The sequence below is a fragment of the Zootoca vivipara genome, chromosome 9, assembly GCF_963506605.1.
Source record: "Zootoca vivipara chromosome 9, rZooViv1.1, whole genome shotgun sequence".
Taxonomy (NCBI): Eukaryota; Metazoa; Chordata; class Lepidosauria; order Squamata; family Lacertidae; genus Zootoca; species Zootoca vivipara.
This window is the reverse complement of record NC_083284.1, coordinates 4376609-4401214: the sequence shown is the minus strand read 5'-3', so window position 1 is coordinate 4401214 and position 24606 is coordinate 4376609. Positions and strand designations below refer to the sequence as shown.

The window sequence follows — 24606 nt, the reverse complement described above, 5'->3', positions numbered from 1 at the left end:
TCTGGTTCTGTTGTTATTATCTCATAACTGGGTAACTCCTCCTTAAGCTGTTCAGCATCTCTCTCTCCTTCTGAACATGCTGTGGACAAGGGGGAGTGCGACTCTTCTCCCTCCAGCTCTCCATTGGAGAGAAACTGGTCTGCTATAGAATGGATTCCCCAGTCCTCGTCTTCAGACCATTCCCTGAGAACCATAGATTCACAGGCGGGTGGGGAGAGGGTAGTCTCAGGAGAGTCAGGGGAATAAGGACCCTGATTCCCAGGAAATGCTGACTTTCTTCTCTCTTCCAGTGCTGCCCGCTGTGCCCGATGCTGACCAGACCTCCTGCGGCCTCTCTGGGTCACCCACTGGGATTCTCGCCCTCCACACCTTTGCCAGCCTGCCCCTAACCAGCAATGACCTTGTGGAACTGGCCCACCGCCCCACCACGCCCCCTTCCCTACTGCTACTCCTGCCCCGCTCCTCCTGCTGCCTGCATGCCTGCACCATGACAGGGGCCAGGCAGCTGGATTCCTGCGGAGGAGGGCTGCGTGGCCAGGAGCGTGGCTCGGGCTGAGGGATGGCCTCGCTGGACCTGCCTTACCGCTGTCCGCGTTGCGGGGAACACAAGCGATTCCGGAGCCTGTCCTCCTTGCGGGCTCACCTGGAGTACAACCACACCTACGAGACCCTCTATGTCCTCTCCAAAACCAACAGCATCTGCGATGCCACCGTTTTCCCCCTGGCGTCCGACACCACCCTCCTGACGCCCACCGCCCGCCGGGACATCTTTGAGAGCACCTCCTTCCAGGGCAAGGAGCAGCGCTTCACCTGCGACCTCATCGCCACTGCCACCACCGAGGAGCTGGACCCGTCGTCCTCGCCCATCGCGTCTCGCTACGTCCACGAGATCGAGATCCCCCTGACCGAGATCTTCACCCGCAAGGCTATGACCTCGGCCACCACGCCTCCCGCCGCTGCGGCCGCCGCAGTGGCTGCCGTCGACGCGGCCTACGAGGAAGGACTGACCCGCCTCAAGATCCGGGCCTTTGAGAAGCTGGAGGTGGACAAGCGGCTGGAGAAGCTGACCGAGGAAGTGGAGCAGAAGATCGCCTCCCAAGTCGGCCGGCTCCAGGTGGAGCTGGACCGCAAGAGCTCAGAGCTGGAGAAGGCCAAGCAGGAGAGCATCCGGCTCAGCCGGGAGAAGCAGGAGCTGGAGGAGAGGGCCGTGGAGCTGTCCCGCCAGGTGGACGTCAGCGTGGAGATGCTGGCGTCCCTCAAGCAAGACCTGGTGCAGAAGGAGCAGGAGCTGAGCCGCAAACAACAGTGAGTCATGGTTTCTGTGGGGTCGGGGGGGTCTGCTAAAGCGGGGGGGAGGTGTGAACCTGAGGCCCACGGGTCTGATCCGTCTTCCTTCACACCGTCTTCTGATTTTGCCAATAGTGGCAGAGAAAAATGGAAGTAGCATTGAGGAAGGCAGAGAGGTATAAACACAGGAAGGGAGGGAGGAGTCATGGACTGGTTGAATGCAGAATAGTGGTGGAAAGAAAGAGTTGGGAGACCACCGAGGGAAGAAGGCTCAAAGCCTGGGGAAAGGTGGTGGGATGACAGTGAGTGGTCAGAGGGAGAGGACTGGGAAGAGGAGGTGTCAGAAGCTGAAGAGGTAACAGGGCTTAGTGAGCGGGGAGAGTCTGTGGCAGAGAGAAGTCTGGAATCAGAGGTAGAAGCTGAAGCAGGAGAGGAGGAGGAGACAGGTCAAGAAGCAGAAATGAGTCAGGCTGATGAAGAGTTGCAGGTATTTCCCCCTCCTGCTTTGTCCAGATCCTCTCCCCACCCCACACCGGTCTCCCAGAACCAGAAGAGGCATGGAAACACTGGAAAGGGCAGAGGAGAGATTGGCTGCGCACAGGCACAGTCTCAGATTGCTTGGGGAAAACCCTGGAGCAGAGGAGACTTAGATGGCTGTGGGGAGGTGAGGACCTTCAGTCTCAGCAACTGACTAATGGGTGCAAGACTTTCTGAAGATGAGTTGCTGCGCTCATTATCCTGACACTCGTGTGTAGATCCTGAGGGTACTAGGTAAAAAAAGAGTTAACTCCAACTGGCATGGTGTAATTTACTGCTGGCTCTCTCCCAACAGAAGGAAGGAAGGAAGGAAGGAAGGAAGGAAGGAAGGAAGGAAGGAAGGAAGGAAGGAAGGAAGGAAGGAAGGAAGGAAGGAAGGAGGGAGGGAGGGAGGGAGGGAGGGAGGGAGTAAGGAGGGAGGGAGGGAGGGAGGGAGGGAGGGAGGGAGGGAGGGAGGGAGGGAGGGAGGGAGGGGGTGTGTGGACACAGAGTAATAGCAGAAGTTGCTTTGCACCATATTTGTCCAGTCAGCCCAAGATTGTCCCTTCCAGCCTTTCCCAGCCCAGGTGATATGCCCTCCAGATGTTGTTGGACTACTCAAAGGAAACAGAAGAAGCATGGACTAATGGTATAATCCTGCTTCCTAGGCTCTCTCTGAATGTAGAGCCTCGAGCCAATATAAAGGGTTAGCCACCCCTGTGTTAAAGGATGCTGCAAGGCAGAAATGTAACGTTTGACACCACTTTTCAAAATTAATCTGTGTAGCATAAAAGCATGCTTATGGAAGGAAAACCTGTTCAATAGAAGAGTAATACACAATCAATATTAGAATCAGTCAAGCAGAGGGAGGTTTTTTTAATAAAAAATTTTTACATCAAGCAATACAAATATTTGAGAGACACAGATATGAACCAATGGATTGCCTGTTTGGCATCCTGTGGTCCGCAACTTAGAAAATTATGCAGAGCAGAGAAATGGGTTTTTGCAGAGAGAGATAAATCACGCAGCTAGTCAGTCAATAAGTTCATGGCTGGTGCTGAGAGATCTGCCTTGGTTGCCAATCTGCTACCGGGTCAAGTTCAAGGTGTTAGTATTAGTATATCAAGTACTTAATAAGTTGGGGCGAGTTTACCTACGAGTTTCACCTTCAACTGGCGAAATGCCACGTAATACCTGTCCCACATTTGTAAGAAACTAGTCACTTAGCGTGGTAGCTAAGGCACTTTGGAACTCCCTGGCTGTTGATATCAAGCTGGTGTCTTCACTGGATTCTTTTCAGCTGCATTTGCAGAACCAAAATGACTTCTCCAGGGCGTGTCTCTGGCATAGCTGCCAAGTTTTCCCTTTTCTCGCGAGGAAGCCTATTCAGCATAAGGGAATTTCCCTTTAAAAAAGGGAGAACTTGACAGCTATGGTCTCTGGGGGTCCTGGGCTGCCCAGATGGCAAGACCCCTCTCTCGGCCATGCTGATGGGGTCCAAACGAAAGCAGAGCAAGATGTTTGGTTCCAGCTTGGCTGCAGGAGTCGTTGGAGGGAGGCATACAAGGCACCATCCAACTGCCTTAGGGACTCCGCTCCAGATTTATGGAGGGCTTAGCCTTTTTTTTCTCCTGAAGACGTCCCTCAAGGCAGTGGGCACAGATTTCTTGCTCGGGGTTTACTCCCAAAGCCTTTCCCACAAATATTTATAGCCTCGAGGTTGACAAGCCCTCATTTTTACCCCCCTTTTCATCACCTGCTAAAACCATTCTTGTTTTGACAATCCTACCCAGATGCTTAGAAAGTTAATTTGTTTTAGTATGTTGACTTTTCGTATAGTTGTAATTTTTTCATAGTTTTTATATATTTTTTGTAATCCGCTTTGAGGGCTCCTCTTTTTTTTTACAGTCAAGTGGAGTATACATTTTATGAAATAAATAAAATAAATAAATAATGATGTAACAGAAAGAGGTCAATAATAAGTCCTGGCAGTGGCGGAGCTTCATGCTCCGGCACCGGGGGGCGGGGGCGGGGGCGGGGCTGGCGTCCGTTCTGGGGGTGGGGCGTGCATTCCGGGGGTGGGGCATGCCTCCCAGAGGGGCGGGGCACATGTTCCAGGGCCGTGACACACCTCCCGGAGGGGCGTGACATTCGTTCTGGGGGCGGGGCACGTGTTTTGGGGGCGGGGTGGGCACCCGCGATGGCGCCCCTTGGAGCCCGCCGCTCGGGCCGGCCCGCCCCCACTGCCCCTATCTTCCTACACCCCTGAGTCCTGCAATACAATCAGTTCCAGCTAAAAACCATACTTTGCAGAAAATTGCCATCCACAAATTTGTCTTTTGACATAAGTCATGAATGACCGCCATGTAGCCTCACAGTCTATAGGATTGGCTCCACTCACTACATAGAATCATAGAATCATAGAGTTGGAAGAGACCACAAGGGCCATCTAGTCCAACCCCCTGCCAAGCAGGAAACACCATTAAAGCATTCCTGACATATGCCTGTCAAGCCTCTGCTTAAAGACCTCCAAAGAAGGAGACTCCACCACACTTCTTAGCAGCAAATTCCACTGTCGAACAGCTCTTACTGTCAGGAAGTTCTTCCTAATGTTTAGGTGGAATCTTCTTTCTTGTAGTTTGAATCCATTGCTCCGTGTCCGCTTCTCTGGAGCAGCAGAAAACAATCTCTCTCCCTCCTCTATATGACATCCTTTTATACATTTGAACATGGCTATCATATCACCCCTTAACCTTCTCTTCTCCAGGCTAAACATACCAAGCTCCCTAAGTCGTTCCTCATAAGGCATCGTTTCCAGGCCTTTTACCATTTTGGTTGCTCTCCTCTGGACATGATCCAGCTTGTCAGTATCCTTCTTGAACTGTGGTGCCCAGAACTGGACACAATACTCCAGGTGAGGTCTGACCAGAGCAGAATACAGTGGTACTATTACTTCCCTTGATCTAGATGCTATACTCCTATTGATGCAGCCCAGAATTGCATTGTCTTTTTGAGCTGCTGCGTCACACTGTTGACTCATGTCTCCTAGATCCTTTTCACATGTACTGCTCTCAAGCCAGGTGTCACCCATCCTGTATTTGTGCCTTTCATTTTTTATTTTTTATTTGCCCAAGTGTAGTACTTTACATTTCTCCTTGTTGAAATTCATCTTGTTTGCTTTGTTTACTTGTATAGGATGAGTGAGTTTTCTAGATATCACGAGAAACAAGACCTTCTTAAACCAGGTATCAAGGGGGAAAGCCCAGTTAGTCCTCCATCCCTGGGCAATGGTTAGTTGAGTGGTGACAGGCAGCAGTTTTGCTTTTTAAGAAAAGTTTAAAGCAGTCACCAGGGCTGGATTGAGCTTTGATGAGGCCCTAAGCTACTGAAGGTAATGGGGCCCTGTATATGTCCAGCTGTCCTTTGTCAACAACAAATTGCCACTGTTTTTTGAGTTGAATAGATGCTATATGGTAATTTATGGACCTAATAGGTATCTAAAGCCATTTGCACATAACAAAATATGTATTTTATCAAAGTAATTGATATAGCAATGAGCAAACCAGAGATATTTGAAGGAGCAGGCTAGCAGGCGGGGCCCATGACTTACATCATAGGAGCCTACACAACACAAAACAGTTGCTGTATGTGGGTTTTATTCTACTTGTTTTTTATCTTATATTTTGGAAATGTAAATCCAGGTTGTTGTTTTCCTTAGAATTTTTTTTGGGGCCCCAAGAGATTGGGGAACTAAACTATAGCTTGTTTAGCTTATACGTAAATCCGGCACTGGCTGGCCCAGAGGCTAAATGAGGGATTTTGATTTTGATTTCTTCATTTTACTTATTTCATAAAATTTATACACTGCTTGATTGTTGGGGGAGGGAAAGGTCTCCAACAGCTAAAACAGTTTGTAAAAAAAATCTACAAACCTACTTTAAATCAAAGCAGAATATTGAATCATATTGCCATTTTCCCGTGGTGTCAGAATACAGGATGGGGCCAGATTCATAGTCTTCGGAGAGAAATATCTTAGCATCACAAAGCCTGTGCGACGAACCCCCTCGCCGACGCTGCCAATAGATTATGAGACGAAAGGGTACAGGGGTAAAGCAATCCCCACTCAATTCCTTACGCCTTAAAATAAACCCCTCAATTCTGGGCTTCTCAGTAAAGAGAGTCTAATTCCTGCTTTCGTGGCCTGATCTCACAAACACTCAGGGCTATTTGAATGAACAACCTCTTGCCTACAGAACAGGGACTCCCTCAACTCAGATCCCCACTGTATCAGTCTGCCATATCACCCTGGCAAACCTGTGGCACTGCCCTTCCTGTGTGACTCTAGGACACAAACTATCCCCTTTTCCTTAGGTAAGTTTTGCCCTTTTCTGAGTCTCCACCTCGGTGAGTTTTAATACACTGCTGGAATAACCAAGACGATACTCTTTGGCACAAAAAGAAGATGAATTTTATTTTCTTGAGAACATAGGTTTTCCTTTTCTTAACGATGCATAAGTTTACAAGCTTAGTTACAGTTATACCTTAACTCTGTCCGACTTTGACTTCAAGTTATCCTAAGCCTAACCTAAACCACCACTATCCTGCCCCCACAACCTTCTTCTTCCCTCTTCGTCACCACACTCCCCCTTTTCCAACTGCCAAAAATGGTTATTCCCTCCCTTTTAAACCGGACACCATCCTGCCTCCTAAAGATGCGCTGTCAGTTAAACTGGAGGTGGATTAACTCTTTCTAATCCAGGGTGTAATAAATCTTCCATCCTGGGGCTAATCCATTACAGCCTGCACGAAACTCTCTTCCGCTTTCCCTGCCCAGCAAAAGACTGCTCATTCTTTTCAGCTAGCGCCTGCAGTACACCTGCATCAGAGTCCAGAAGGCAACCAGCTTTTCCTGGGGAAATCCTTTCAGGTGGCCGCTCTCTCAGAAATAGGCTGCTTCACGAAGAAAGCAGATAATGTGGGAAGGCACACGGGGGGGGGTGGAATTAATATTTGCATGACCTTAAATAGAAAGATATCTGAGGAAATGGAGAATCAGAGGCAATAATCCCATCTAAGAAAATATGGACTGAAGTGTAATGATCCCAATGCGCTCTGAGTATTGCTCCTCTCTTGGGAATCAGCCAAAACAAACAGTCATTCCACATTCTCTTAGATGGGATTATTGCACCTCGCTCTGAATTTTCTCCGATATTTCCAGTTTGAGATTACTACTCAGATATTCATTCTGGCCCTGTTTGCTTTTTCAGACTTTCTTCTCTTTGTGTGTGTGTGTGTGATTGGCATTGCAAAACTCGTTTTTCTTTCGATCTGCAAAGGGTGAAGTCATTCTCAGATGTGTGCAAAAGACACACACACACACACAAAAATCCTCTGAACAATTCCTTCTGCAATCTTCCTTTGTCTTCATGTCTGTGAGTGTAAACACCCTGACATTTGTGCCTTTTTCTGCCTTCTTTGAAAGCAGGCATTAAATAAGACCAGACATTTCCCAGCCCCTCCCTAACTTTACCATTCCCCCATTCCGGATCTCTTCCTTTGTGGTCTATCAGCCAATATTTCCTCCAAGCAACAGCATGCGCACCCCCAGAGGCTTAAATTAATTTTTCAAGTTGGATTCCATGCGCCGTTTTGCTGCGATCAGAACAGATTAGATCCCCTTTCTTCCCAACCTCCCCATGGATGCGATTGATGCCAGATAGCGAGTCATGCTTAGATAAGCAAGTCCTCCCACCACAGTCACTGGAGCGCAAGAGTTACATAATTGTGTCTATGGCAAAATCCATATTGCCATTTAGCCAACGAAACGGGGGTGGGGTGGGTGGACGGACGACGACCCAAAGTTAGCCCATGCTTATTTAGTGGCAGGTGGTTGGCTGTAGAAAAAGAATTCTGACCCATGGCGGAGGGGTCGATGGGATTTATCTAAAGTCTTTTTTCTTTTTTTGAAATCATTTTTATTTGATTTTACAATACTGTATATTTTTTTTATTAAAAAAAATTCAAATACAGAGATTCCTCTGAATCTCAGGACTTCCCCCGCACCCCCTCCCAGAACTCCTATTTGGAACATTTAAAACTGCATCTTCTTCCAAACTCTAACTGTTATATCAATCCATATTTTCCCTGATAATTGTTACACTACAAGTGAAATCAAAATCCTGGCAATGTTTCCATCTGCTTGCAGTGGTCTCTTAAGTAACTTCTAAATTTCCCCCATTCTTTTGTAAAGTTTTTGTCCTCTTGGTCCCTGAGTTTCCCAGTCATCTTTGCCATTTCGGCATAGTTCATCAGCTTGGTTTTCCATTCTTCTCTGGTAGGGATTTACCTAAAGTCTCGCAACAATGTTGTGTCTCTTGGCATCTTCTTCCAAGCCACGAGCAACAAAATCGAGGCAGCTTGTGGCAAAACGCGGCTTTCTTTATTTCCACTGTGTTTTATGATGTGTTCTTTTTCTGCGAGGGCAGAGGATAAGGCTGTGAATGGCAATTGGCCCCAAATGGCCATGTTCTCCCTCCACTCTTGCAGGCAGAATGTCTCAGAATAGCCATTGCTGGAAACCGCAGGAGGAGAGAGGGCTCTTGGGCTCGGGTCCGGCTTGCGGGCTTCCCAGATCGTAGAATCGTAGAATTGTAGAGTTAGAAGGGACCCCATGTGTCATCTAGTCCAGCCCCCTGCAATGCAGGAATCTCAGCTAAAGCATCCATGACAGATGGCTATTCAAAATCTCCTTAGAAACCTCCAAGGAAGGGGAGTCCGCCACCTCCTGAGGGAGACCATTCCATGGTTAAACAGCTCTTATTGTCAAAAAGGCAGCCATGTGAAGTGTTTCTTCGTGCAACGCAGAGTGAAACTGTGGAACTCTCTGCCACAGGAGGCTATGATGGCCACCAACTTGGACGGCTTTAAAGGAGGACTGAAAAAATACCTGGAGGAGCAGAGGGCTATCAATGGCTACCAGCCATGATGAAGCCTATGCTTTGCCCCTGCAGTTGGAGGCAGTGATTTTTCTGAATGCCAGTATTGCTTGGCTCCTCCTTGCTGGCTTCCCACAGGCATCTGGTTGGCCTCTGTGAGAAAGTGATGGGGAAATTATTGCTGTTTCCCAGTATGTTTCCGAGCACAATTAAAGCCCTCAACGGCCTTGGCCCAGAATACCTGAAGGAGTGTCTCCAACCCCATCGTTCAGCCCGGACACGGAGGTCCAGCTCCGAAGACCTTCTGGTGGTTCCCTCACTGTGAGAAGTGAGGTTACAGGGAACCAGGCAGAGGGCCTTCTCGGTGGTGGCGCCCGCCCTCCCATCAGATGTCAAGGAAACAAACAACTACCTGACTTTTAGAAGACATCTGAAGGCAGCCCTGTTTAGGGAAGTTTTTAATGTTTGATGTTTTATTGTGCTTTTAATATTCTGTTGGGAGCCATCCCGAGTGGCTGGGGAAACCCAGCCAGATGGGCAGGGTGTAAATAAACATTATTATTATTATTATTATTATTATTATTATTATTATTATTATTATGTCCTGGAATATGCATATATCTGTAAGATCATCACAGTGAGGCCTTCTTTGGAGAGCGAGATCCCGCAACCATCTTGCCTCATATGCTGTCCTCTACAAGGTTTGCATTTCCTGCTATCTTTTGTGCCACCTGCAAAACTTGTGAAGAACACCCTCCCCAGCTTTCAGGATGGTGAACTCAGGCCCTCCAAGTGCCCCTATTTTCCAGGGACAGTCACAAATTTACAGAAGATGACCCAGTTTCTAATTTGATCCTGGAATGCCCCGTTTTTTCCTTGCGGCATCTCTATTTTCATCGGAGAAATGTTGGAGAGTATGGAGTTATCTGACCCCAGAGGCATCTGAAAGCAGCCCTATATAGTGAAGGGTTTTTTTAAAAAATGTTTTATGTTTTAATGTTTTAGTATATTTTTATATCTGCTGGAAGCCACCCAGAGTAGCTGGGGCAACCCAGTCAGGTGGGTGGAGTAATAATAATAATAATAATAATAATAATAATGGAATTGTTGTCGTTACTACCCATATGGTAGTAACTAAGATAAGAACTGGATGTTAATACACAGGAAGATAACTTATCAGTAGTTATAAATGTGACTTGGTTTAGGGTAATTTATATAGAAATAGCTTTGAAATGGTTGGTCGTCAACTAAGTTTAGACCTACATAAATCAATGGACCCTGCTTAGTCCTGTTTGTTATTTTCAGTGGTTGCAAGGCACGGGCATACATTTTGCTCAAAAGGTTTACTAACCCAACCAATTGTGCAGGAAGGAATGAAAACGCCTCTCGGTTTGGGAAGATCTCTAAATGCTCCCTGTGTGAATGCGAGCGATAATACCGGCCCTGCCATCTCCTCTCTGCGCCCTGGTTTCTCAGTGACCCCCTGGCTCTAGCTGACCCACATTCGGTGCCAAAGATCCCCTGACCTTTTCAGAACCCCCTGCAGGCCTGGCAACTGCTGGGATGCCCTAGGGAGGCTGGTCTGTTCTGTGTGTTGGAGAAAGGAAGGAAGGGAGGGAGGGAGGGAGGGAGGGAGGGAGGAAACTTGGAAACTTGGAAACTTCAGCTGGTGCAGTCTGAGTATATTACACTGATCCTGGTCCGACTGCACTGGCTACCAATTTGTTTCCGGGCCCAATTCAAAGTGCTAGTTTGGACCTATAGAGCCTTAAAAGGCTCAGGACCGCAATACCTCAAGGACCGCCTCTTTCCAAATGAACCTACCCAGACCCTGAGATCATCTTCTGAGGCCCTTCTTCGTGTGCGTCCTGCTCAAGAGGTCCGGAGGGTTGCAACAGGAGAACGAGGCCTTCTCTGCAGTGGCTCCCTGTCTATGGAATGCTCTCTCCCCAGGGAAGTTTGCCTGGCTCCCTTCATTATACACCTTTAGGGCCCAGCAGAAACGTTCCTTTTTAGCCAGGCCTTTGGTTGACTTAGGGACCCAGGTGGCGCTGTGGTTAAACCACTGAGCCTAGGGCTTGCTGATCAGAAGGTCGGCGGTTCGAATCCCTGTGACGGGGTGAGCTCCTGTTGCTTGGTCCCAGCTCCTGCCAACCTAGCAGTTTGAAAGCACGTCAAAGTGCAAGTAGATAAATAGGTACCGCTACAGCGGGATGGTAAACGGTGTTTCCATGTGCTGCTCTGGTTTGCCAGAAGCGGCTTTGTCATGCTGGCCACATGACCTGGAAGCTATACGCCGGCTCCCTCGGCCAATAATGTGAGATGAGCGCGCAACCCCAGAGTCGGTCACGACTGGACCTAATGGTCAGGGGTCCCTTTACCTTTACCTTGGTTGACTTAATCAACATTCCACACCCTTTTAAAATGTGGCTCTTTTTGAGCGGGTATAATTGGGTGATTGCTTTTATTTTTATTTGATATACTGTGATTCTTTTCTGTGAACCGCCCTAAGACTTCCAGCTATAGGGCGGTGTATAAATTCAATAAATAAATAAATAATATTAATGAGAGTATCAGGCTAGGACCAGGGAGACCAGAGTTTGAAGCCCCGCTCGGCCATGAAGCTCACTGGGTTTGACTTCAGGCCAGTCGCTGCCTCTCAGCCTAACCTACCTCACAGGGTTGTTGTAAGGATTCAATGATAAACCGGGGGGGGGGGGCGGGAGAGAGAGACCATGTATGCCACCTTGCTCCCCATGGAATGAAAGGTGGGATAGAAATAGAATAAAGAAATACTTGTTGGCATCAATCTGTTCCGAAAGACAATGGAGTGCGCCTCCAAGGGTGAAGTCAAACGGCTGGAGAATCACAGCGTCCGCTGGGGCTGCAGAGACCGATAACTTGTAACTGCTGCCTCCTGCATTGTTTTTGCTGCAATAGCAGCACCGAAGTGACCACCCCTGGGGTGCAAGCCTGGAGGCAGGGCCGGCTCTAGGCCCGCCCCTGGTGGCACGGGCGCCAGGCCACCAGGGGCGCCGCTGTGCCCGCTGAGAGGCGCGGCTGAGGCTGCCCCAGGCACGCCTCCGCTGTTCAGCGGCTTCAGGCCGCTCTCCAGAGGCGCGCATGCCTTGCTCCGCTGCGCGCAGGGGCGTCGCAACCCTACGGCAGGCTGGGTGGCGCAGTGCAGCTGCACGCGGCGCCTGCCGCCCGCCGCACTGGAAAATGGGGCGGGGGGCGCCGGAGGGATCCGTCGCCCCACGGCGCCAGGGCATGCTTACGATGGCCCTGCCTGGAGGTCCTGGGTTGTCCAGACGGCAAGACCACCCTCTCGGCCTCGCTGATGCTGTCCAAAGGAGAGAGAGGTTGGAGAGAAATTGAATTCAAAATATGCATACATACTGTACCAATTATGTAGCAGCTTTTATTTATACATGCATACATACATACATACATACATACATACGCGGGTGGCGCTGTGGGTTAAACCACAGAGCCTCTTGGGCTTGCCAATCAGAAGGTCGGCGGTTCGAATCCCCGTGACGAAGTGAGCTCCCATTGCTCGGTCCCAGCTCCTGCCAACCTAGCAGTTCGAAAGCACGTCAAAGTGCAAGTAGATAAATGGGTACTGCTCCGGCAGGAAGGTAAACGGCGTTTCCATGCGCTGCTCTGGTTCGCCAGAAGCGGCTTAGTTACGCTGGCCACATGACCCGGAAGCTGTACCCGGAAGTTCCCTCGGCCAGTAAAGCAAGATGAGTGCAGCAACCCCAGAGTCAGTCACAACTGGACCTAATGGTCAGGGGTCCCTTTACCTTTACATACGGTACATACATACATACCCCACCTATCTGGCTGGGTTTCCCCAGCACTCCGGGCAGCTGCCATTTTTAAAACACAATAAAACTTCAAACATTAAAAACTTCCCTAAACAGGGTTGCCTTCAGATGTCTTCTAAAAGTCAAGTAGTTGTTTATTTCCTTGACATCTGGTGGGAGGGCGTTCCACAGGGCAGGTGCCACTACCGAGAAGGTCCTCTGCCTGGTTCCCTGTAACCTCACTTCTCTCAGTGAGGGAACCGCCAGAAGGCCCTCGGAGCTGGACCTCCGTGTCCGGGCTGAACGATGGGGCTGGAGACGCTCCTTCAGGTATTCCGGGCCAAAGCCGTTTAGGGCTTGAAAGGTCAGCACCAACACTTTTAATTGTGCTCGGAAACGAACTGCATGTTGAACAACTGCAACAAAGTTTTGCAGCGTAGGATGCCGCTGTTTACAGTCCATCAGATACACAAACCATATACCAGGATGTTCCGTCCCATTTCTCTTGCTACAGGTTCTCCTGTACAGTCATACCTTGTGCTGCGTTAGGTTCATGTTGCGTCTTTCTGGCTCGCGAACATGGCAAACCCGGAAGTGTATACCACTTCTGGGTTTCGCCACACGTGCGCAGAAGCATTCTGCACACTTCGCGCATGCGCAGAAGCGCTCTGTCACGTTCCACGCTTGTGCAGGAGCCCCACTCTGGTTGCGGACTTTTGGGGCTGCGAACGGCACGCCGGAATGGAGCGTGTCCGCAACTAGAGACACCACTGTATGCCAATAAAGGAGATAGATAGATGAAGATGATAGATGATAGATAGATAGATAGATAGATAGATAGATAGATAGATAGATAGATAGATGAGAGAGGGAGAGAGAGAGAGAGAGAGAGAGAGAGAGAGAGAGAGAGAGAGAGAGAGAGAGAGAGAGAGATTAAAGGAATCCTAACCAATAATAATAATAATAATAATAATAATAATAATAATAATTTTATTTATACCCCGCCCTTCCCAGTCAAGACCGGGCTCAGGGCGGCTAACAGCAAAAATATCAACGCAAGTATAAAAGAAACAATTCAATTAAAATGCAGATTAATACAATGTTAAAATTCAATTTTAAAATTAAAAATCTTCAAGTAAGATAAAACCATTATAAGATAAAACCTTAGGGGAGGGTAACCCCGGGGTCAGACTGCGTCAGTCCAAAGGCCAAGCGGAACAGCTCTGTCTTGCAAGCCCTAGGAAAGATGACAAATCCCGCAGGGCCCTAGTCTCCTGAGACAGAGCGTTCCACCAGGTCGGGGCCAGTACTGAGAAGGCCCTGGTCCTGGTCGTGGCCGGCCTAACCACCTTGTGACTCGGGATCTCCAGTATGTTATTATTTGTGGACCTTAATGTCCTCTGCGGGGCATACCGGGAGAGTTTGGTTCAAGTTTGCTTTCTAAAAGCTACGTGTTCCTTTGCGTCTTTCTGTGTACTGTATTATAAACGACTGTCCAGCGAAGGTCCTTTAACTCTTCCAGCCAGCTGTTACAGTTTTCCTGTCTCTCACCTTCCTCCCCGCAGGGAAGTTATCCAGATCGACCAGTTCCTGAAGGAGACGGCGGCCCGCGAGGCCAACGCTAAAGTCCGCCTCCAGCAGTTCATCGAGGAGCTCCTGGATCGGGCCGACCGAGCCGAGAAGCAGCTGCAGATCATCAGTAGCAGCTGCGGGACGACCCCCAACTGTAGCCTAGGGAGGTGCAGCGTGTCTGGATCCAAAAGCACAGGAAGACCGGTACCCGAGCGACGCCTGTTCTAAGCGTATAGGAAACTGCTCTATACTGAGTCAGACACAGCGGTCCCTCCAGCTCAGTGAGATCCTGGGGGTTGAACCTGGGACACCTTGACGTACGAGGCCGGTGCTGTCCCACTGAGCCGCCCCTTAGCAAGGGGGCAATTCTGCCTAGCAAATGGCTCTGGAAGGGGCAGGGAAGCAGAGCCAATAGGGGATTGACTGGGCGTGGGTGGGGTATGCCAGGGGCAGGTAGAGAGCCTTGCGAGCCACATTTGGCCCCTGCACCTGAGGTTCCCCACCCTTAAATTATATTTAATACTTCAAGGACCGCCTCTTCCCATACAAACCTACCCAGACCCTGAGATCATCTTCCGGGGCTCTCCTTCGTGTGTCTCCTCCTCGAGAGGTCTGCAACACGAGAACAGGGCCTTTTCTGCAGTGGCTCCCCATCTGTGGAATGCTCTCCCCAGGGAAGTTTGCCTGGCGCCTTCATTATACACCTTTAGGCGCCAGGCAAAAAAACGTGTGTTTTTTTTAAACCAGGCCTTTGGCTGTTCTGATTTATATCCTATGCCCTTTTAAAATGTGGTTTTGGGGGGATGGGGGGCTATTGGGTTGTTGTTTTTATTTTCATTATGTATTTTGTGGTTTTATATCTTGATTTTATTCTGTGAACCACCCTGAGACCTCCGGGTATAGGGCAGTACATGAAATACATAAATAAATAAATTTCCTGCATTGCAGGGGGTTGGACTAGATGACCCTTGGGGGGCCCTACCAACTCTGCAATTCCACGATTCTATGGTTTAAAAGGTGGTGGTGCTGCTGTTCCAAAGCATGTGATTCATTCACTTTATAATTCAATCTATTGCCTGCCCTCTACCCTAAATTCCTTGGGCAGGCCACAACAATAATAAAAGGCAGAGTTAAAAACAGTTTAAAGCAAATTATGATCACAATAATAGGGCGGGCCCCGGTATCAGCCATGGATGGTTCTTGGGGATTTATTTCACAGAGATCCAGCATGATATTGAAGGTAGTCTCATCCTGGATATATATTGTTTTAATTTTGGGGGGGGGGACACACAAATGTGATAAAATGGTATTAAAACAATCCTCTCCAAAGCACCCCCACTGCTGTTTTGCAAGCATTTAGAGCAGACGTCGGCAACCTAAGGCCCATGGGCCAGAAGCGGCCCTTGAGGGTCGCCTAACCGGCCCATGAGCTGCCCCCGAACCAAAGCGAATCGCCCGCTCGGCAAGTCCCCACGCACTGCGCTAAACCGGCGCAGCACAGAGCAGGGACTCTCTTCCGCGGCTCTGGAAATCACTTCTGCGCATGCCTAGATGCCGGAAATTGCTTCTACACAGGCACGATTTTCAGCGTCTAGGCATGCGCAGAAGCGATTTCCGGCATTGCGCTGTGCCGGCCCGGCCCACGGAGGATCTGCGTGGGAGTGATCCAGCCCATGCCCGGTAAGCCTTGCCGATCCCTGATTGAGAGGCAGGAATCATGTATCGCCAGGGTCTCTTCTGTGATGCTCATGTGGGGGGTGCAAAAGGCGTGTGTGGTTCTGCTCAAGCACACTGTCATCTCCTCCATTGGGGGGGGGGGTGAAGGAGTCTTCTGATCCCCAGTTTCTTGTCTCCGCAGAGAGACAGGCACTCGGTTCCCGGAGCAACAGCACACAGTTCATATGCGGTTTCCAACCAAAGATCATCTTCCAGCACCGGGTGAGGAATTGTTTGTTTGTTTCATAAAATTTAAACCAGGGGTCCCCAAACTAAGGCCCGGGGGCCGGATGCGGCCCAATTGCCTTCTACATCCGGCCCTCGGATGGTCCAGGAATCAGCATGTTTTTACATGAGTAGAATGTGTTCTTTTATTTAAAATGCATCTCTGGGTTATTTGTGGGGCCTGCCTGGTGTTTTTACATGAGTAGAATGTGTCCTTTTATTTAAAATGCATCTCTGGGTTATTTGTGGGGCATAGGAATTCATTCATTTTTTCCCCAAAATATAGTCCGGCCCCCCACAAGGTCTGAGGGACAGTGGGCCGGCCCCCTGCTGAAAATGTTTGCAGACCCCTGAAACACTGCTTGACTGGGAAAACAAAAAAACCATTCTCAAAAATGGTAAAACAATAAAATTACAGAGAAAAAATAATTTAAGTGAAAATAAAAACAGGCTAAAAATGGATGAAAACTCGCATCAACTTACAAATCGTCTGGGTAGCCATGTCTAAACAGGAGTGGTTTTATCAGGTGCCAGGAAAAGTGACATGATGCTGCTTGCCTGATATCAATAGGCAGGGAGTTCCAAAGTATAGTTCTTACAAATACAAAATAGGTATTACATACCCGTCAACTGGCCCGGAACAGGAATGGGACAGCCAAAGGTCTGGTCTGGATGGCCTTTGGGTACCCCTTCCTGCTAGCGCTTCCCTTCTGTGCTTCCAGAGCCTCTAGCCGTGCCAAAGCCGTCTCCCAGAGCTCTGGCTGCTACGACAGCGACAGCCCCGAGCTGTACCAGGGGGACGAGAACGCCGACGGGCAGTCCTACCAGGGCGGACAGAACCGAGGTTCGGACAGTGCTTTTGACAGGCCTGGTGGAGTGAGGGCTTCGGGTCTCCGCAGGCAGGCCATCCAGAACTGGCACCGCCGTCCTTACCGCAACAGCACCGAGGGCGAGGAAGGAGACATCTCTGACGTGGGCTCCAGGACCACCGAGTCGGAGGCTGAGATGTGGGAGACCGAGCCCCCGGCAGAGGCTCAGCAAGAGAATTTCTCCAGGTCCAGAAACAGCTCGAGGCTGCAAGGTGAGTCTCCTCTCCTGCGGAGAGCAGGGCGCGTTGGGTTTTTCTTCCATAAAACATGTTTATTGCAACATTTAAGGCAGCTTCATTTCGGTCAGAGCAACAGCGGTCATTGGGAACCCCCAAAAGCGAAGTCCGTGGGCCTAGAAATTCTGCTGCTGTTGGCGTACATCTGTCTCGAGAGAGCAGAGTTGAATTCCTGACGCCCAGAAATGTATTTTTAAGACCCCTCGCTGAAGAAACTTGCAAAAATTAAGTCTCACTCCTTAAGACTTGCTGATGTTTTTGAGAGATAATTTCATTGTGTAATATTATATTCTAATAGATTGTTGACTATTGCTTTATTTGATATAAGTCATTCATTTTAAAGTTATGTTTGATAAGACTTCCTGTATTGGATCAGATTGTTGTATATGTTGTTGCCGCAAACCGCCTTGTGTATCGTAATATACAGTGGTACCTTGGTTTCCGGACGTCTCTGTTGCCGGACATTTCGGCTTTCGAATGCCGAAAACCCGGAAGTAAATGCTTCCATTTTTGAACGCGCCTTGGAAGTTGAATGGCTTCCACTGCGTGTATCTGTTGTTTTTTACGATTTCCTCAATTGAATTGGCAGGCCGCCTGGCTTTCTAACATTTCGGAAGTTGAATGGTCTTCCGGAACGGATTACGTTCGAAAACCGAGGTACCACTGTACCTACCAATTAAAAAGTTGAAGGAAATGGAAAATGAAAACAAAATGACACGCCCTAAGAACTTTGTGGATCTCTTATGTCACAGCCAGGTCTGAAGGAGGGAAGGCAGTCCGGCCGGAGAGAGGCAGCCCAGCTCGCTCAAACGAGGTCATCAGCCCCGAGATCCTCAAGATGCGAGCCGCTCTCTTCTGCATTTTCACGTACCTCGACACCAAGACGCTGCTGAGGGCAGCTGAGGTCTGCAAGGACTGGAAGTTTGTGGCACGGCACCCTGCCGTGTGGACCCGGGTGCTGCTGGAGAACGCCAGGGTGTCGTCTAAGGTGAGCCAAAGTCTTGAGATTGCTGTGGCTTACTGGCGTGTGTGTGTGTGTGTGTGTGTGTGTGTGTGTGTGTGTGTGTGTGTTAAAATAATTTTTATTTGATTTTACAAGTAAAAAGTTGTAACAATACCAAATACATATCCATATAGAGAGATTTTTCTGAATTCCCTCCTTCCTCTCCATGGGTCCTATTGTCAACATTTTCAACTGCGTATTATTACATAATCCATATTTTGTATCTTTCCATCTTGTCCATCATATTAGTTACATTACAAGTGTTGTTAAAATCCTGCTGGTGTTTTCATCTGCTTACAGTGGTCTCCCAAGGGTTTTGAAGTTACGCCTGAATCCAAATGGGAGATAAGCAGAATGTCAGGGCCTGGCAGGGTGCGGGTGAGTGGCGCTTGCTTGGCATTTAATGTCCCTTGTCCTTCCACAGTTCCTGGTCATGCTGTCACAGTGGTGCACCCAAACACACTCCCTCACCCTCCAGAATCTCAAGCCCCGGCAGAGGGGGAAGAAGGAGACCAAGGAGGACTACATGAAAAGCACACGGTGAGTCAGACCCTCCTGGCAAGCCGGTCAAGGAGATTGACAAGCCGGAAGGTGTGTGCAGAGGTGGGCAACCAATATGTTCAAGGGTCTGGAAACCAAGCCTGATGGTCAGGGAATGGTCAAGGGAACTGGGTATGTTTAGCCTGGAAAAGAGGAGGAGACTGAGAGGAGATATGAGAGCCATCTTCAAATATCTGAAGGGCTGTTGCATGGAAGATGGAGCAAGGTGGTTTCTTCATGCTCTGGAGTGTTATTGGGTTATTGTTCTTATTTTGATTTTATATATTGTGAACCGCCCTGAGACCTCCGGGTATGTTGTTGTTTAGTCGTGTCCGACTCTTTGTGACCCCATGGACCAGAGCACGCCAGGCACTCCTGTCTTGCACTGCCTCCCGCAGTTTGGTCAGACTCATGTTCGTAGCTTCGAGAACACTGTCCAACCATCTCGTCCTCTGTCGTCCCCTTCTCCTAGTGTCCTCAATCTTTCCCAAAATCAGGGTCTTTTCCAGGGAGTCTTCTCTTCTCATGAGGTGGCCAAGGTACTGGAGCCTCAGCTTCAGGATCTGTCCTTCCAGTGAGCACTCAGGGCTGATTTCCTTCAGAATGGATAGGTTTGATCTTCTTGCAGTCCATGGGACTCTCAAGACTCAGAGTCTCCTCCAGCACCATAATAAATACCTCCGGGTATAGGGCGGTACAGTGGAACCTCGGTTTATGAACACCTCGCTTTACGAATTGTCGGTTTCAATGGGAAAGTTCGCTTCAGTTTATGAACAGACTTCCGGAACCAATTGTGTTCATAAACCGATGTACCACTGTACTGCAGTCACACAATCCATCGATCAGTAGCTGAACTGGGTTCCACGCGGTCACAAAAACAACCAAAAATCGAGTATTAAAACAATACAGCATTAAATATTAAAAACTTCCCTAAACAGGGCTGCCTTCAGATGTCTTCTAAAAGTCAGGTACATTAGTTTATTTCCTTGACATCTGCTGGGAGGGCGTTCCACAGGGCGGGTGCCACTACCGAGAAGGCCCTCTGTCTGGTTCCCTATAACCTCACTTCTCACAATGAGGGAACCACCAGAAGGCCCTCGGCGCTGGACCTCAGTGTCTGGGCAGAATGATGGGGGTGGAGATGCTCCTTCAGGTCTACTGGGCCTAGGCCGTTTAGGGCTTTCAAGGTCAGCACCAACACTTTGAATTGTGCTAGGAAACGTACTGGGAGCCAATGTAGATCTCTCAGGACTGGTGTTATGTGGTCCCGGCGGCCGCTCCCAAGCATTATCCATAACATTACAAGGGTTTTTTTAAAAAAAAAAAAATTCCTGCTAATGTATTGACTTCCTTACATTGCTCTTGTATATATGCAATAAACATTTCCCATTTTCTTAAATATATTTGTTGTCGTCTTGATTTCTAAGTTTCCCAGTTAATTTAGCCATTTCCACATATTCCATCAACTTAATTTGCCAATCTTCTCTAGTAGGGACTTCAATAAATAAATTATGTTCTTAATGTTGGACGCCGCCCTGGGATCTTTGGATAAAGGGATCTCCGAATAAATAAAGTTAGTGCATTATTAAGTGAGTAGCTGGTGAGAAGAGCCATCCTTCCCCTGCTCCAGGGAAATCTGGGAACTGTAGTTCAGGCCAGGAGCTGGCAAGGTCTAGTTTCACCCAGCGATTCTCTGAAGGAAGCCGTGGCAGTTAAAGACGTATAAAACTGCCCTGTGTTTTGTGCTGCAAAGATCTGCCTCGACTGCCTTCTTGCCCTTCGCCATTTGGAACAACTCAAGGGTAGAGCACGAGACTCTTAATCTCAGAGTTGTGGGTTCGAGCCCCACGTTGGGCGACATTGCAGGGGGTTGGGCTAGATGACCCTCATGGCCCCTTCCAACTCTAGAATTCTGATGATCGGGCTCCAATATTATCAGATCAATGAAGTATTTAAATTGGATAGGAAAATTGGCTTTCAATCAGAGAAGTCAAAGTTGGAAACAGAATTGTTAGAACCAAAAACAAAAATACTTTCCAGAATGTATAAGTTACTGCTTGAGTGGCATACGAAAGATGAACAAACAACGAATGTTATGATATTGTGGGCAAAGGATGTGGGACATAATATTTTGATGGAAGATTGGGAAAGATTATGGAAACAGAATTTGAAATTTACTGCGTGTAATCTTTTAAGAGAAAATATAATGAAGATGATGTATAGATGGTATCTTACACCAGATAAATTAGCTAAGATCTGTCATAATCATGATAACAAATGTTGGAAATGTAAGAAAGAGAATGGATCTTTTTATCATATGTGGTGGACTTGCCCACTAGTAAGGGATTTCTGGGAGAAGATTTATAATGAATTAAAGAGAGTGTTGAAAAGCACATTTAATAAGAAACCAGAATCCTTTCTACTGGGTATAGTTGGAAAAGAGATTCCCAAGAAAGACGTAAATTTCTTTCTGTATGCTACAACGGCGGCAAGAGTACTATTAGCTAAGATCTAGAAGACTCAAGAACTACCAACAGTGGATGATTGGCAAATGAAAATGATGGAGTATTTTAAAGTTTATTTTAAAAAATATGCTAAATTTGTATATTGAGATTAGATTTAGAAGTTCACAGAAACTGCGGGTTTCAGAATTATGTTAATAAATTGATGTATGAGAGATTTGAAATTGGAAGGAGTTTTAAATAATGAATTGGAAATTGCTAAAGATGAATGAGAAATGAACCGCAGACAGGGGGAACTCGAGGAAGTCCCCCTTTACAATGTTAATGGAAAAGGATTATGGTATTTTGATTTTTGTGTTTTTATTGTTATTTTTGTAATGTTATTTTTTCTGGTTATTTTTGTATTTGTTGTGTTTAAATTGTTGTGTTTATTTGTTGTTGTTGTTTGTTGTTGTTTAGTCGTTTAGTCGTGTCCGACTCTTCGTGACCCCATGGACCAGAGCACGCCAGGCACTCCTGTCTTGCACTGCCTCCCGCAATTTGGTCAAACTCATGTTCGTAGCTTCGAGAACACTGTCCAACCATCTTGTCCTCTGTCGTCCCCTTCTCCTAGTGCCCTCAATCTTTCCCAACATCAGGGTCTTTTCCAAGGATTCTTCTCTTCTCATGAGGTGGCCAAAGTATTGGAGCCTGAGCTTCATGATCTGTCCTTCCTTCTGTCCTTTGTGTTTATATTGTTATTTTTGTAATGTTATTTTTTCTTGTTATTTTTGTATTTGTTGTGTTTAAATTGTTGTGTTTATTTGTAAGAACCAATAAAAATTATTATTTTTTAAAAAATAGAATTCTGATGATCTGGACCTTTCCTTTGCAGGGGCTGCCTCGAAGCTGGCCTGGAGTCGCTGTTGAAGGCCACCGGAAGCAACCTCTTGATTCTCCGGATTTCGCACTGCCCCAACATCTTGACAGATCGCTCCCTCTGGCTGGCCAGCTGCTACTGTCGAGCACTCCAAGCCGTCACCTACCGGTAGGCGGACCCAATGCGGTTTTCAACCAATTCAGAAATGTGGCAGTGTGGTGCAGTGGTTAGAGTGCCGACTGGGAGAGAGCAGGGTTCAAGTCCCAGCTCGGCCAGGGATGAAGCTCTCCGGTGTGACCTTGGGCCAATCGCTGCCTCTCAGCCTAGCCTACCTCACAGGCCTGTTGTGGGGATGAAATGAGGAGGGGGAGAAACAGAAAGAAAGGCAACGAATCTGATAAAATAAATAAGAAGAACCTAATCTTGTTTTCTGTTGGCAAAACTGGGACCTAGGCCAGTGATGGGCAACCTTTTGAGCTTGGTGTGTCAAAATTCGCCAAAAAAACCCGAGCATAATTCAGTGTGTCACTTCGAGGAAAAAACCATAATTTCACGATATTTATAGTTTAAATAACAAACATGTATAATTGTAATATATAACTGTATTTAATAAACGAAAAACTAATTATTTAACCAAACTAAACCAAAAACCCCTTATTTATCTCAAAGTGCCCAGAGTTGTTGAGCTTTTTTGGGGGAGCTACTGACCAAAGTTTTGGAGGTTTTTTTGGGGGTGTGTGCAAAAGTTGCTTTGCTTTTTGGGGGGGATGCCCCAAAGCTGCTGCGCTTTTGGGGGGGGAAGAGAACAGAAATAAATGATGAATAATACCTTCGCTGGAACTAACACGCGGCACTGACATAGTCTGCCAAAATGCCAGAAAAAACAGCACAGAAAGGGTTAAAAACCAATCTCTGGCTATCAGCAACAACAACAACAAAAAGGATCCTGGTTTTAACAGTGGAGACAAGCTCTAGTGGAGACAAGCTGTAGGAGGAGCGGGAGAACAAATGGGGGGGGACAACAACAACAGCGTGAATGGGCCGGTGGGGCGCGTGCCAGCAGTGAGGGCTCTATGTGTCACGTCTGACACGCATGTCATAGGTTTGCCATCACTGACCTAGGCAGATTCTCAAAGACCTTCCTGGGTGGGAGGTCTTCAGCCAAAGATTTTTCTCGCTGTCGAACGGCATACAGTATATGAAAAGCCACTTAATTACCGCCGTTTATGCAAGCTGGGTGCGAGGCCTGCAGCCAACAATCGGGCTAGCCTTTCAATCGGCATATGCAAAATTACTTAATTACTGTAATTTATGCAAGCTGCAGAATTATTCTTTTTCTTCCCTGTCTTGGCATCAAATGCTGTCGCCTGGCCACAGAATTCTGTGCTGCAAATGGAAGAAAAACACAATTGGAAAGAAAAAAAACCTAGTATGGCTAGGGATCGCACCTTTTTAGGTACAATTTTTTAAAAAATAGTCCTGCCCTGTAGTAGCATCTGGAGAGGCACGGAGTGTTTTCCTGGCATCAAGAGGAGGGTGTGTGTGCTTTGCCAGCCGATCTTCTGTGTGTCTAGTTGAGCTGTTGTTTTGGGAGAAATGCAGCTGTGAGGTTTGGTGGGTGAAAGGGAGCAGAGTTTTAAAAAAGGAATAAATAATTTTTTAAAATAGGAAATGGAATGAATGGAAGGGAGGGAGGCAGTGGCCAATTTTACTGACCTTTTCTGAGGACATAAGTCATCAGACTGTTGCTGTTTGAACTCCCCATCTCCAGACAGGGCTGGGGAAAACTGATTTTGAACGAAAACTGAAACAAAAGGACTCCCTTTGCTCCAATTGTTCATTCATTTGGAAACGAATCCATATCCCACCCACCCCATGTGCCAGGAGACAGACAAGGGCCACGCTTAGCTGATCGGGGAGAAGGAGGCCTTTGCCCTCCATCCCAGGCCGACAGCTAAGAGCCACTGAGAACATCACAGACCGCCCAGGAGCAGCGAAAAGACAGCGGAGGTGTGAAATAATAAGGAACCTTTTCTTCGCTTCAAGTCTGGGGGTGTGTGACAGGTGAACAGGAGGGAGGGAGGCTTGGCGAGCACCACGGCTGGGCTTTATCCTCGGCAAGATTGCCACAGCGAAGCGGCTTAGCGTGCCAACGGGGGAGTGTGCAACTGTCCCCGTGTCAGGACGTCTGGGAGAAACCGTGCAATTAGCTCAGCTTGAATGGGCTGGTGAGGTTGTCTTAGATTAGGAGGCTGTGTGGCGTGGAGAACACATCTGGGATCTGCAGAGGAACTGTGGGTGGCTCTTTGCGAAACAAGCGGTTGGGGTGGGCTCGCTCTGTGAGCCTGAGCATCTCTGAGCATCTCCCGGAGAGCAAAAAGTCACAGCGTTCCCACTGTTATAAGAAAAATTGCTCCCTTTCCCTCATGGGGTATTCTGGAGCCCGCATTTAGTCCTTAAGTGGGTTCCCTATTGGTAGGAGAAAACGGAGGCCAACCAGGGTATATTGAGAAGCAAAGCGGCTAGGAAGCCTGATCTTTATTAAAGGAACTGTGGCAACCGGGTCCCCCCTCA

General features: G+C 48.0%; 1 protein-coding gene across 1 annotated transcript in view; it reads left to right on the top strand.

Annotated features, from left to right (window-relative positions):
* The first annotated feature begins 559 nt into the window (after positions 1 to 559).
* The window catches only part of FBXO41 (F-box protein 41), a 42344-nt gene continuing 18297 nt past the window's right edge, over positions 560 to 24606 (top strand). Inside the window, exons 1-7 of the mRNA XM_035101179.2 lie at positions 560 to 1305; positions 14116 to 14326; positions 15981 to 16060; positions 16786 to 17144; positions 17921 to 18156; positions 18596 to 18711; positions 22048 to 22200. Of these exons, the coding sequence (XP_034957070.2) occupies positions 560 to 1305; positions 14116 to 14326; positions 15981 to 16060; positions 16786 to 17144; positions 17921 to 18156; positions 18596 to 18711; positions 22048 to 22200 (1901 nt within the window). The remainder of the gene's footprint in view (positions 1306 to 14115; positions 14327 to 15980; positions 16061 to 16785; positions 17145 to 17920; positions 18157 to 18595; positions 18712 to 22047; positions 22201 to 24606) is intronic.